Source organism: Carassius auratus, chromosome 36 (genome assembly GCF_003368295.1).
Source record: "Carassius auratus strain Wakin chromosome 36, ASM336829v1, whole genome shotgun sequence".
NCBI classification, from domain to species: Eukaryota; Metazoa; Chordata; class Actinopteri; order Cypriniformes; family Cyprinidae; genus Carassius; species Carassius auratus.
In genome coordinates this window covers 11,531,863-11,546,881 of record NC_039278.1, presented here as the reverse complement: position 1 = coordinate 11,546,881, position 15,019 = coordinate 11,531,863, and the positions used below count along the sequence as shown (strand labels likewise).

The 15,019-nt window shown below is 37.8% G+C and overlaps 1 protein-coding gene across 1 annotated transcript in view; it reads left to right on the top strand.

The window, feature by feature from the left end:
- cdh4 (cadherin 4, type 1, R-cadherin (retinal)) overlaps positions 1-15,019 on the top strand; it is a 204,740-nt gene that overhangs the window by 85,198 nt on the left and 104,523 nt on the right. Inside the window, exon 3 of the mRNA XM_026221372.1 lies at positions 1,188-1,211. Coding sequence (XP_026077157.1) covers positions 1,188-1,211 — 24 coding nt within the window. The remainder of the gene's footprint in view (positions 1-1,187; positions 1,212-15,019) is intronic.

Here is a 15,019-nt window from a genome sequence, read left to right as displayed (position 1 = left end):
TGGTGAGCGCTACAAGGTTTAGGCATGGGCGAGAGTTCAGACACAGCGTTCTAGTCTGCATCCTTGCCAAAATGCCCAGATTGTGTGCCAATGAGTCTGCGTGAAGCCTTGGGGAGGAGAAAGGAACTGCCTGAATTTGCAGCAGTGGGGGATGAGATACTGGATAAATGAGAAATTGTTATTCATGTAGGAACATGGTTTGGAAGACCTACAGCACTCTGGATTTTCTGTGTGTGTATGTGTGATTTCCACCCCCTCCCCCATACAGAAGTTTTGAAACATGGATTGCAAAATTACAGATGAAGGAATGCATGAACTTTGAGACAAAACTGTAGTTCAACCAGAAGTGCAGTTAGTTGAGCTGACTAGTTGAAAATGTGAATTTGCTAATACTGGCTGTGATTTGGCATTAATACGTTACTATTACTGTGTTAAACTTTTTTACACAGTGTTGCCAGTTACATTGTGTAGTTTGCTTTTCTAACAGGAATGATTTCAGTCAAAACCAAAACAGAATCAACTTTTGTAACTCCAAGCATAATTCTTTTTTTTTTTCTTTTTATAATGAAATGATATTTGATTATTTGATTCATACAGAGTTTCACTTATACTCTTCCTGAATGAATCATTGTTTTTGAATTATTATGTTGAAAGAACAATTAAAATGACTTACTTATATGGGAAGTGACTTGATTTGTTTTTCAAATAATCGGTATATTTAAACAGACGGATTAATCAAGATTAATTTGATTCATGTATGATTGAATTGAAATGTATTATTGTGTCTGAAAGAATGGTTTAAATGAAAGATTGACTCACTGTTTTTAATTTTTATTATTTTTTTATTATTTTTTTACAATCAATTAAACAAATATCTGTTTTGAATTAATTGTTTGAATAAACAATTCAATGACTTGCTTATATTTCATTCAATTGAACGAAATAGTGATTATGAACATGAATAATGAATGATTCGAATGACTCAATTACCCGGCTACAGTAACACAATTATTGTTAATCTAACCTGTCTCTGCTCTCGTGGTGTCTTAATATGTTATGTTAAACCCAATTTATGCATATTATCAAAGTTTTTCCAAACCGCATCCTGTTGCTTATTTGCTAATATCTGAGTTGTGTATAAAAGTTGTTTTCATTTTCTAACCATCTCTGTTTTCTCTCACTTGTAGATACCCTGCTGTCATCTGGCCATGGTGAGTACTTGAGAAATATGTTCCCGGATACAGCTCTGCATGACTCTGAATGCGCCAGATCTCAAATGTGATTATTGTTTTTCAATGTTGGTCCGCGAGCACGCATGACTCCATCTGAATGGAGCATTGCTTCAGCAGCAGATGTACATCTTTTGATCTGAAATTCACTTAGCATACTTTCGGGTCTGTTGGCTAGCACAGAGAACCCAATCTTTGTTAGTGATTACTGAAGGCTCACCTCTGCTCCCTCGGTTCTGTTCTGACTTTCAGAGCTGGCACATTTTTACCAGCAGGCTCATTCAATCATTCTCGACTCTCATTGGTCAATCACCCCTCGCGGTTCTATTGTTCGGTTCACACGCGTTCGGTCTGGCTGTTTGTCAAAGACGAGGCGCTTACTCTGGGAGTCCCTGTATAGACAGACCTCTTTTTTTATGTACATTTGACTCAGTGAGGGGCAATCTTTAAAGTGTGTTTTTGCTATTGAATTTATGCTGTTATATATTCTTAAATTGCCTCCCATTTTTAGCAAAATGGAGCGCAGGAAGTATCACGCATTTGCTGGATATAATGGTCTGCGTGACCAGCATATAGTCCACCTGCAGAGCTGCTAGGGCCGCTGGAAAATAACACCTGCGCTGACCATTTCTGCATCCATTCGGAGATGGAGAGCAAGAGCAAGATCAGAAAGAAGTAAAAAAAAGTCTTGCAGAGTCTGCGTATAAAGGGCAGCCCTGTCCTAAACTCAAACTGTATACGTTTTGCACTCAAAGCACACTAGCCCACAATGCTTTGTGGAAACAAGACATGGCACTGGGTCCGTTTCTTTTTCTTTTTTTTCTGTTTACGCTGCACTTTGCACGAAAATAGGATATGTACAGGCCAGCAAGGTCTGTATTTCCAGGCCAGCACATTTTACTTTCTTTGCCAGTGCTCTTTTGTCAGACGGTAAGCTGGTACTAATAGTATGCTGCCCTTCAAGATTTTGCAAATGCACCATAATGGATAATAATATGGCTAATGCAAGTGTTTTGAATAGCTTGAAAAGGATGTAAAAAACAAAAAAAAAATCCCTGCTGACCAGAGAATTTCTTTATTTTAGAAATTAATGCATTTTAACTGTGTTTGTATGGTGGTAGTGTAAACAAAGCAAAGGGCCATATGGTTGAAGCAATGTAGAAAGATGTTGACGGCATCTTCCTGACAACAGTTACAGTGACAGCCATTGTTTAGACAGCAGGCATTTCTCATCCGGCTGCTTTACACAAATGTGTTCACACAAACACTCACACATCTTCTTCTCCTGTCCAGAGCCAGTGTGAGTGTGACTTAAAGTGGTTAGACCTGGTTAGAAAGGTATGTTTAATAGCACGTATACTATACACTATGCATAAATATTATGTAGACTATTTAATTAAAATCTAGACATTGCACTATGTTCAGTTTTTAATGTTATCATAATTATAATTAAATTGAAGAAATGACTGCATACCATACACCTCTTTGTGTCTTTATTGTTCTTGTTTACGTCTGGTTAACACATGCTCTATTTCAGTGTAGTTTGCTTGATAAGAGTTTTCACATTAAATGTCATGATTTACTCCGTTATTATAGTCTACCTTACAAGACCTGTTTCCATCATGTCAAGGCTTTAGCAAAGTGCCTGTGTCACCTATAGGAGAAGCTGGCTCTGCATACACAAAAACTCATAATAAACTCTTCATAAGTGTGTTTTTGCTGAATACTGCTCTCCTTCTCTCTGTCTCCTCGCTGCCCCCATCTATTCTTCGCTATGAATACTGGTTGATGGCATAACCAAAAGGAATGAAAGCAGTAAACGAGGCGAGTGTAGAAGTGAGATGGAGGAATGAAGAAAAAAAAAGTGTGGGGGAAGGAGAACATCTCGGTTACGCATGTATCCCTTGTTCCCTGAAGGAGGGAACGGAGATGTCATGTCGATGATGACCGACGAATTCACTTTGAGTGTAACCTAACAAGCCAGTGGACATTGGCATAAGGATTTTGCATCTGGCTATAAGAGGCAGAGGCAGCACCGGTATAAGAGGCAGTAGTTGTACTGCATTCATTGATGCTTTCGCCTAGGAGCCGAGCCGGTGACCCGGCAGCTCAGGGGTGGTACAGCAACTGTGGCAATGGGACGTCACGTCGATGATGACAGACGAATTAAAATCCCTACCAACATGCCACAGGTGTAGCTGACTCTGAACTGGGTCTCTCAGTGCCACTACCAGTTTGAGGTGAGAACACAGGAAAAAACTAGATCGACATGTAGGCTAAAGAACCTAGCGAACGTGTTAGGAGTCGTCCAGCCCGCAGCTCTACAAATGTCTGCTAGTGTGGCACCACAAGCCAGTGCCCAGGATGATGCAACACCCCTAGTGGAGTGACGTACACCTTGTACTTCATAGGGGCCATCCTCTGCTTGGAGGCAGCCTTCCCCTTCCGCTGTCCACCGTTACAGACAAAGAGCTGTTCTAAGGTCCTAAATCTCTGAGCTGTGTCTATGTACTGTCGCAGTGCGCATACAAGACAGAGCAAAGTGGTGGTAGGAACGTTAGCCACATAGCCTGGCCTGGGTCTCAAGAGTTGCGCTGGAATCAGCCAGCCCAAACTGAAGGCACAATTCTTCGACCGAAAATGCCTGCAGGTCCCGCGCCCTCTTGATTGAGGCTGATGCAGTCAGCATCACCAATGTGACGTCGAGAGTGACTGACTGAAAGGGTGTCCTTGGACTTTGTGTGGGACTGGCTGCACTCTTGGTATTGATGACAGAAAGCTTTACAGCTACTGAAAAAATTTTTTTTCTCTTAAATCCGCTTTTTTTCCCCCAAACAGATTGCCATTTGACCTTTCATTACCATTACTTATACTTTGATGCATTATGTGTGTCCCACTTTGTCTGCTCCTACCTATCAGTTAAATGGTGCATTTTTATCACTTACTTTTTTATAAAATGTATTTATAATATTTAGCACAATATTGCCACCCAATGATTTGCCTTGACTTTGCTGTTTCACTTCCACTGCAAATTCTTTCTGTCCATTTCTCTTCTTCTGTCTCTCGCTCAGTCTCTCTACCCCCTCACTCTTTCGCAGTTTAATTGGCACTACCTGAGGTAGGCCTAGGTGTAATTGTTATAGTATAAAGTGCCTTGGTCGGCTGGTTTTAAAGCCTTTTATCTGTAATCTCCCAATTGATTATGCTTTTTCTGCCAGCCGAGCAAATTGTTCAAACCCATCAGGTGCACGGCAGGGAAAAAAAACAGCAAAAGAGAAGCTTCAGCTGTCCAACAGCCAAATCACAGAGCACATCGGCTAGAACATCAAATTTAGTGGCAGACAACACAATGCTGCTTTGTAGTTTACACACACAGACAGATGAAATACAGATGTCTTCTTCGCTTTCCGTGTCGCTGAGGGTTAAAAATGGAAAAAAGCGGCAGATTAAAAAGTGTCATCTGTAATTCGGGGGTGGAGGGTGGGGGTATTTTTTGTCTGTTGGCATGTAATTTATCAAAACATTATTTAGGCTGCAATGAATTGCAATGAAAGATTTCTACACTGTTATTGCAATTCTGCAGGCAGCCTTGCAGTCCACCCAATTTGATCAATATCTTATTCAGCACGGTTGTATTTTTAATACAATACAATAATGAATGCCGCCACCCAGGGGACTTGGCGTAGCCTCTTATTCTGCATATCCGTCTCAAATGAGCCCTCCTGTTAGCCTGTCATAATGTAAAAAAAAAATGCCATGGTAGGAAATGCATTAGTCTTGAGTATGAGATTTTAATACAGTGTTAAAGAGCAAATAAGAGGAACATAATAGCTGAGGTTAATGTGGGTGTGATCCAAAACCAGTTGACAGAAATGAAGATAGATAACTAGAAATATACTGTTCATACTTAGTATGCCAGGGAAAATCCCACCCATTCATTGTTTTGTTTTTTTTATTGTTTTTTTTTTTCGCTCTCCTTCTGTTTCTCTCTAGCTCTCTCGTTCTGTCTTCCCAGGAGAGCTATATCTGTCCTGCTAATAGGTTCACTATTGGAGTGGCTCTCTAGTAGTCATGCAGTGAGGTGAAACGTCCAATTTGGCTTCCTCTGGTGGGAGCAGTGTCCAGATCCTTACCATTAAGTTGGCATCGTGGAATAGAGATGCTGGTTGTAGATTGGCAGTGATATGACAGGTGCTGTCTTTGCGATTAGGACTGGTTTAAGTGTGTTTAAGTGTGTGTGAGTCAGGTTTAGCTACACTGCAAGGACCAAATTTACCCACAATGATGGTAAAACCTGAATTCACCTGCAGTATATTGTTGGGAGCAGACAATGGTTCCCTTGAGGAAAACAGTTTCAAATATTTTGGATTAAACTTTGTAATGTCGTTTTTTGAGGATTGTGTCTTTTAAACACTTGATGTGGGTGTTTTGTATTTATTTGGGGGGAGGGGGGGTAATGAATGTGTAATTTGTGGTGTGCCTTCACACGTGCACACTTTCCGTGCAAATGGCTTTATTGGCACTGGATTTAAAGCACAGGATTTATCAATCCTGAAAGTGATTTCTGAAATGGTGACTGTGTGAGCAAAATATTAGTTAATACAAGAGGTTTTTATGTGGGTGGTGTTGTGAACTCTGATGTTATTTTGACAGAACTGAGGCTTTGAGAATGAACATTGTGGCCAATACTGTTTAAATTACTAAATTACAGTGGGCGATACTTTATTTATTTATTTATTTTGGTAGAATTAGACTCTGAATAAAGAATACATAGCCATACCAATAAGGCTTCATTATTTAATTTTATTTTATGTTAGTTTATATTATCATTTATTATTTTATTAAATTAAATAAGTAATTTAAAACTAATTTTGTTTGAATAACTTACTTGCAAAAGTGGTTATATTTAGCTGTCTGCATGCAATATGCTCAGTAGATTTCACAAGCAAATTAGCTCTCTTTATTTGGGGTCTTAGTAATTCGGGGCCAGCAAGTATAAAATTCTTAGTATAGCTCTTCAGTATCTTGTAACAGAGTTTATTTCAGTTAATTGTTTGACACTTTGAATATTTAGGGAACTACCCTTTTAATGATTTTAAAGAGTCCCACATTACCTCTACCTCTCTATTATTTGCCAACAACTGTTGCCAGCCTCTGGAACGCAGAACTTGTGCTTTCTTCGAAGCACCAGTATGTGTGTAAGGGTGTGTTTGTGTTTGATTGCACTGCATTTGAGTTCCAATTAAAAGCGTCAGTCCTTTTGGCACCACAAGCTCCTTAAGGAAATAATCTCATATATATAAGCACAGGAGGCACAGCAGATGGTGTGATAGAGGGTTACCACCAGTGAACTGTCACTTAGGAACTCGGATTTATAGTCTCTGACTCAACTCTGTACTTTAATTTAGCGTTCATAGAAATGGAAGTTCTTCCTCTTCCTCTACACTAGGATGTTGTTCTTATGATGAAAAGACTTAAAACAATGACACTTGTCTTTTATTATACAGAGAAGCATGCTGGTAAATACATATCACAGAGCTGCAGCTGCGCTAGAGCTGCACATCTGCTCTGCTGTAAGCCTGAGCTCCATATCCAGACTGGTAAAACATTGGCAAACTGCTTTACACCTATCTGCTAGTTCAACTGGGCTCAGATTCAGGAGCTAAAATAAATGTGTAGTTCTTATGCCCTGCAGTGAGGTGAACAGGGAAGGAAAAGACACTATTTAACTATGAGACTGATGGATGAACAGCTTTTGTTTTTTACCTGAGAGCTAACACCTGTTCTTGCGGTGGTCCATGCTGACAGCTTTGGGCTTGACGGCTTTCTGCCATGTGGGCTGTTATTCAAGACAATTAACAATCATACTTTCTGTAAAAGTTGGGTTAAAGGGTAAAGTTAAGGGACAGAAATGATCATAGTTAAAGGAAAGTCCTTACCTTGGTAGAAATATGTACCTGTGTGTGATAAAATTTGGCCTAATAAGCCATTTTCCTCGTCAGGATTGTTGCCGCTCACTCAGTATAGTAGCTGACTGAAATAATTATATAATATTATATAATTAAAGTACTAATTTAAAGTACTTTCACTCGTTGATAAATCACTCAATGGCCTAGGACCAAAATCCATAGCAGATATATGTTCACTGGATATAAACCTAACAGACCACTCAGATCATTAGAATCGAGTCATTTAGAAATACCAAGGGTTCACAACAAAACAAGGTGAGTCTGCTTTTAGTTATTTTGCTGCCCGCAGTCAGAATCAGCTTCCAGAAGAGATCAGATGTGCTAAAACATTAGTCACTTTTAAATGCAGACTCAAACTCATCTGTTTAGCTGTGCATTTATTGAATGAGCATTGTGCAGTGCCTGTTTTAAACTCATTTTAAACCTTTTAAATCAATTTTAAATCATTTTAAAAGTTTTTAATGCCTTGTTTTATAGTTGTGATTTTTCTTCTTCTTCTCTTTTATGCAAAGCACTTTGAATTACCATTGTGTATGAAATGTGATATATAAATAAACCTGCCTTGCCTTGCCTATAGAATCTTTTTATTTATTTTAATTTCAGCCAATGTTTGTTTTATTTCAGGTAATGAAAATCTAATATGATCTCGACTCCTGCACTCACATTGATGCTTTTATCACAACCTACACAGTGCAAAGAGATTCATTGTGTGGTGTAGGCAGGTATGTTATATATATATAGAGAGAGAGAGAGTATACAGGTTTATGGTTTTATAGCACAGTTTTATATCACACTGATGTTTTGTTTGTCAAAAGATCAAGGACAGTTACATTTCTCAATTCATGACTTCTTTTTAAGTGGTTTTATAATGGTTATGGGGAGTTAATAGGTCAGTTATGGGCATTTGGGCAGCATAAACTAGGGACCACAGCTATATTATAAAATGATTCATTTAACAATTAAACTTATTACTTAGAATAATGAGAATAATCAAACTGATCAAGAAATAAACACCAAGAAATGTTTCCTATGGATCATAATTACAATAAACCATTCTTCCAGCAAGTGATATAGTTCATTAGCCTGAGAGCTGGCTGTTTGCGGTTGCCAAGCAACATTGGAACTTGGCACATTATTATAGAACTCGGCTGATGATGTGCATATCACCTAAAGCCTGAAATTCTATTTTGCTTATACTGTGAGCAGTTATCATAGCAAACTTTTATTGACCTTTACACTGAATTTTGCAACAAACTTGTCCTGGTGTTGGAACCGCTGGCCTTGTGTGATTCCAGTTAGCCTCAAGGGTAAACACTTTCACTCCATCTGCTGTTTTAATGCAGACCTCTCTTTCACTCGCTCTCGTTCAAAAGCAGTGTAGCATTAAGGCCTATGGAGATCAACTGCGTCCAGGCAAATCCCTACACAAATTAGAGCGCAAAAGCCATTATTACATCCAGTGTCTTCATGGCACTCCCAGCTGTTAAATTACAACCTTTTTGCTCCTGTTCTCAGTCAAAGAACAAAAGAGAAACCATTTTCATTACCGCCAGTCTGTCCCTTTTTCTCTTTTCCCTCTAGATAGGAGGAATAGAAACAAGCCCTGTTTATTAGATGCTTAGGTGGGATCACACATGCCTGTTAGACTTCAAAAAACACAAGAAGGGGGTGTGAAAGAGAGAGCTTTTAATAAACAGAATTATATTTCACTGACTCTGCATTGAGAATGCTAGCGCTGTCCTCACGCCCCAGACAGCACACACGTCACACACAAACACACTTGAAACTCTGCACTTTACTTTCGTGTCAGGTTTTCTGAAGCAAGATATACTTCAGGTTTAAACTTCTGCTTTGTCGCTTTTTTTTTTAACAAGAGACTACATTCTATTCCGAGTCACGGTGCAGACCATCCTCCATTGTGCAAACAAACGATACGGACTACAGTGACGTTTAACATCAAGCTGTCATGTTTTGCTCTTATTGTAGAAAAAGTTGATGCTCTTAACTTTTTTAAATTTTAAGTAGCAAGACTACAGCTCAGACGTTCCTTTTTGTAGCATGACAAAGCTATTTCTGTCACACGCTCACATTTTGTGCAACTTAGGCATTGTTGAGACACATCCCTCTAGAATGTCCTTGCTGTCTGAGATATTATTCATTCAGTCGTTCACGCATTCAAGTCATACTTCAGGTTCATAAAAGAGACTGGAACCAACAGAAGTCTTTGTACAGTATTTCACATAATCTTTTTGTATGGGGATATTTTGTTGAACACTGCTAATTATCACTATTTAAATAGATTTTATATAAATGGTGAATTTAAGTTTAAATGTTTATTATTGTTATTATTATTATTATTATTATTGTTATTATTATTATTATTATTATTATTATTATTATTTAAATATTTCCAATAAGGGTAACACTATCCTAGATCCCTTAATTCAACCCCATACCCAATCTTAACAACTTCCTCATGAACTATTAATAAGTTAATAAACAGCAAATTAGTAATTTTATTGAGAAAAGACATAGGTAAAAATGAATGTGTTCCCTATTCTAAAGTGTTAATAAATCCCCATTTGGATTTGTTAAATAGTTTAAATTATGTAATAAATAACATTATATTTATTTATTATTTATTTATTTATATATTTATTTATATTTTATATATATATATTAAAAATAATAGTAACTTTTAAGTTGAAAATCTGCAGTTTTAATGTGGCTTGAAATATATACCTGCAGAATCTAACATGTCTAAATTTCACCCCAAAATAAAAATTTCAAACCTGTATGACTATGTCATTGACTTGCATTGTATTGACCAAAAAAATATATAGATATTTTTATATTTAAAAAAGACAACTATACAGGTGTGGAAAGTGATGATAGAACTAACCCTTTAAGAATTCCACAGCTTTGTTGACACTGGACACATACTGTATCTAGATTGGTTTTTGAATGCTATCCTTACAATTGGCTATTTTCACTGTCATTTTGCAAGTTTGTTCTGACAGTGTAGTCAATATCGGTTGCTAAAGTAACAATGGAGACTTTCGCATAAAACCACTGAAGAAGCTGTCAATGTGGAAGGGGATGATGGAAATCAGAAAATATTCCCTTTCCTCGTGTCCATCATGATCATAGGATGAATCGGGTTTGTAAACATCAGATATTGGCTGTAGACATTGTGGTTTTTTTTGTATTTTAGACTACAGAGATGGTTTTGAGTTGGATACACGTCTAAACAAAGCCCAAGAATTTGGTCCACTGGATGCTGGCCTTCTCTTCTGGTTCCTTTGGCTCAGTAGTTGACAGTGGCAGTCTAACAGATGCTGATTTAGCTTGCATGCAGATCGAATTCTCACATCACCCCTCCCCGCGTTTACACACTCTTCTCCTCAGTCACGCAAACGCTCCCATCACACCGTTCCATCTGCATCACTGTCACCGCTCTCTCCCTTCATCATTTCAGTTGGCAAGCGTGCTCATACATTCATAGACTGCGTACATGGATACAGTGCATGAGTGGGTATTTAATATGTTGGCTGACGGATGCGCTGGTATTGGCCACAATATGTTGATGTAATTGATTAAAAGGAGAACATCTCCGCTTCATTCAGCCAGAAGATGATGCAGTCTACTTTCCTGGTGCACCAGACAGTGTGTTTGGCACGTTTTCCATTGCTCTTATGACCAATGGTTTAACCTCTCATCTTACTTTGCTTCCAGCTACTCTCCTCTCAAGATTCAGCTTTGGAATATTGATGCTGAATGGGAAATATCTGCAGTCCAACCTGATTTGCCAGATTCTGTTAGGAAGGGAGTCAAATTGCCGTCATTGCAGTTTCTATTATGCAGGTGAGCATGTGCTCTCCTCTCCGGCTGTTCCTTCAGTTGTAGTGGCATCATTACTCATGTCTAAATGCTCTCCCTGGCTCTTGGAATTGGAGCAGTGGGCACAAAGGGGTCACGGTGTGCCAGGCTAAGGCGCTACAGGAGTGTATGACCTGCCAAAGGGCGGGCACGAGGAAAGGGGGCCCGCTGCAGCCAAGTTGTTCTGTCAGTCCGTTAGTACACTCAATAAGCCTGTCCTCTTTTCCGGGTGGTTGATATCTCCATAAATAAATCATGTTACGGCTGTTCAACATAATTTATGTAACATGTAATCTGTTACTGTCTGAATTCTATTTGCCTCGTCCATGTGGTAATGATTATTTTATTGAAACAATTGGTACTGCAAGGCGTGGATGAATTGCCACTAGCAAGCCTCATTAATTTTAAATAATCAACATAATGTAAATGAAATATTAATAGAGTGATAACCAAAATCATTATGCATATATATTGTAGGGATGAGTCAGTATGGTTGACTGACTAGTCGGTTAGTTTATTTCAAATTAATATTTCAAATTGGTTATGGATTACAATTGTACTTTATTAATTTTTTTCTCATGAAACTTTTTATGATTGCAATTTTTTGTTATATTTTTTCTGTAAAGCTCAGTGTTTTCTGTAAAGCAGTTTGTGTGTGTGTGTGTGTGTGTGTGTGTGTGTACATGCACACACTATAGATAGATACTTGATCAATTAATTGCACTATTATAATATAAAAATAAATAAAACAATTTATTTTTCATATCTGAACATATATTTACATTATTGTGATGCTTTAACTAGGGGGATTTAGGAGGATTGACTTTTAAAAGGTTTATTAGTTTGTCAGTTAGTTTGTAAGGAATAATATTGAATTTTGCTATATTCTATAGCATGAAAATAAAGTATAAAAAATATTATTTGACCCAAATGTTTTTGTAGCTGTGTTTGTTTGTTTGTTTACTTATTTATTTTATCTATTTTTGAAAATACATTGTTGTTCCACTTTTATTTATTTATTTATTTATTTTTGGTAAGACGCTTTTTTATTTTTATTTTTTAATTTCAAGACCTCTATTTTTTCTCCTGTCCTTTCTCTGTCTAGATGTTTTTGACTACAAGAACAAGTCACAAGTCATACATAAAGCTGGTAAATCCAAAACGAGCCTAAATATATATTCTGTTTTTGGCAACCAATCATCTTGTTGATTTGGAAAATATGCAGTTTTGCACATTCCTAGCAGTGAGAGCAGCCATGCTCCATTTTATCTGTGTATCGGCCATTTCTGTAAGAACTCTGATAGACGAGGCTTACTGTTTGTGGTCTCCTGTGAGATCCACATTTGACAGCTCATTTATCGATTCATGCTTTTAAAGTTAACATGAAATTCACCTCTCTCAATTAACAAACATTAAAGTGATATGCTAAAATGATATTTGACCACTGTATCTCATTTCAGAGGACAAGCTTCTGCACACATGCACGTTCCTCCGTCTGGTTTCATTTACTTCAGAAGCCTTTCCCTCCTCCATTGTGTATCTACAGTACAACCTGATAAACATGTGGTCGGAGCTCCTCGACTCTCCTCTCGTCTCCTTCAGCCCGTTTGAAGTTGTTCTTCAAGTTCATCAAAGATTCTCATTTGAGATACAAAGAACCCTCACTCTTGTATTATCCAGCCTGCTTGTTTTTGGTCACACTGGCCTTCAGGGGCTGAGGTAAAGACAAGAAGATCGGGCCGCATGTTATTGTCCATTCTCCTTGTCCTTGAAGAAATCGAGAGGTCCCGATCTCCCAACGCTGAAACTTGTTTATCAGAAATCAATAGCCATTTTCTAGCCTTTTCTAGACCAAGGGCCTGGTAGATGACTTTGTGTCAGTGGAGTGAATGTGGGTGGTGGGGGAAGATCTTGCATATAGACAACAGTGTAGCATCTCTCCGTCCTTTAAAGGCTGGTTGATCTGAAATTAAGTCTTGCCTCCTCATTATTGAGAACACAACTCTTTTCTCAAGGCTAATGCTTTTGCTAAAGAGGGGCAAAAGTTCACCGACTGTGCCTGTTTTGTTCTGGCTGCTTGAGCGTGTGGGTGTTTGTGTGTGTGCGCAGTTCGAATTCACACTTATTATGCTCTATTTTCATATAACGGGCTGGCATTCAGTGGTTTTCCCCTTAAAATATCGCTCCTCTTTGAACTAAGTAAACACTGTAATCGCTGTTCACCTAAATGCATTATGGGTATGAAGCCCATGCTGCACCAGTGGCCTTTGCAGGCTGCGGTGAGCTCGGCTTAATCTTTCTAATGTCGAGGATGTTAAAGAATAGATAATGAATCCTCAGGGTGCTGATTCAGTGGAAATGAGTTTGACAATATGGCTGCTATGTGTGTTAAATGAACACAAATAGAGCAGGACGTCCAGCCCTGAGTGTTTAATTGACCACAGTGTGTGGGCATATGAATGTACTTAAAAAAGACCCAAAAGATCAGCTTAATGAGCTTGAAAGCCTGCACTTTCTTTTTAAATTCTTTTTCGTGGATAAATTCTTGCAGAATAATAAGAGGGTGGACAGGTCATTAATAAAGTGTCTGTTGACCTTGTGAACACAGGCCTGCGGGAGGGTCCATTGTCTCTCCGTCTGCCTGTTTCTGATACTTTGTTGTTTGCTATTTTAAGACTGAAATACACCACATGAATTTTGCCAAGTTTTCTGCCCTGATTTAGAGTCTGGATGAGTTGATGGTACTTGCAGAAAGTCGGAGCCGGTCTGCAGATTTGAGTTGACACATTTCACAGAAAATCCCATAGTCTATGATGGACACAGGCTCCAGCTTCAGACTACTGCTGCATCCAAAATCTCATAATGTATAATTAGAAACATTCTCTGAGTATTAAAGTGTGTTGTATATATGAATGTGTGTAGTATGAATGAAATTCAGAAGTACTATATCCACAATATTGTCATTGTCATGTGACTTGTGGCATGAGTTGTGCTGCTTCACTGCCATTAACAAAACATCAAAAGATTATTAACAAAAGATTATTTAATTTTTTTGTGAGTGCTTTGAAAATAGCTATAATCAATCTCTGCTGTTTGATTGATTGATTGATTGATTGATTAAGACAGATGGAGTTGAAACCATAACATTTTATTTGTGGATTTAACATTAATAGATGGTCTAAAGCAAAAGAGCTGTAAAAATACAAGTATCTTAATGTTGTTTGTGTATTTTCCTTTTCATTTTATTACAAGTAGGCCAACAGTGCCCCCTTAAATAAATAAAAGTTCTTAAAAAAATAAAAGGCATTAGTACCCCAGGGAGGTTGTTGTTGTTGTTGCTGCTGCTGTTGTGTGTGCTAGTACTATACTTTCTCTAATTAAATGCTGCAATCCAAAACAGTAATTCTAATCACCATTCAGGCAAAAGTTTGATGCTGACTTGATCTTATCGCTAGCACACACTGAGCATATGTGAGTTATTCATCTTATCTGCAAGGAATATGTGCATAAATTGGTTAAAATGACAATGTTTTCATTTTAAGTCCTTTTCGGTAGCGATAACGTTCCGATAATGTTGTACATCCCTAATAAATACCATGAATTTAGACTATACTACTCTCCTCAGGTATGGAAGTAGATGTATTTGGATGCAGTGTTTGTTTCCATCCAATCAATTTTTTATTTTATTTTTTACATTTGTCTCCTATAGAAAAGAGACGTGTTTATGTGTGAGATATATTTCAAATGTTTGTTTCTTTTAATTTTGATGATTATAACTGACAACTAAGGAAAATCCCAAATTCAGTATCTCAGAAAATTAGAATATTGTGAAAAGGTTCAATATTGAAGACACCTGGTGCCACACTCTAATCAGATAATTAATTCAAAACACCTGCAAAGCCTTTAAATGGTATCTCAGTCTAATTATGTAGGCTACACAAT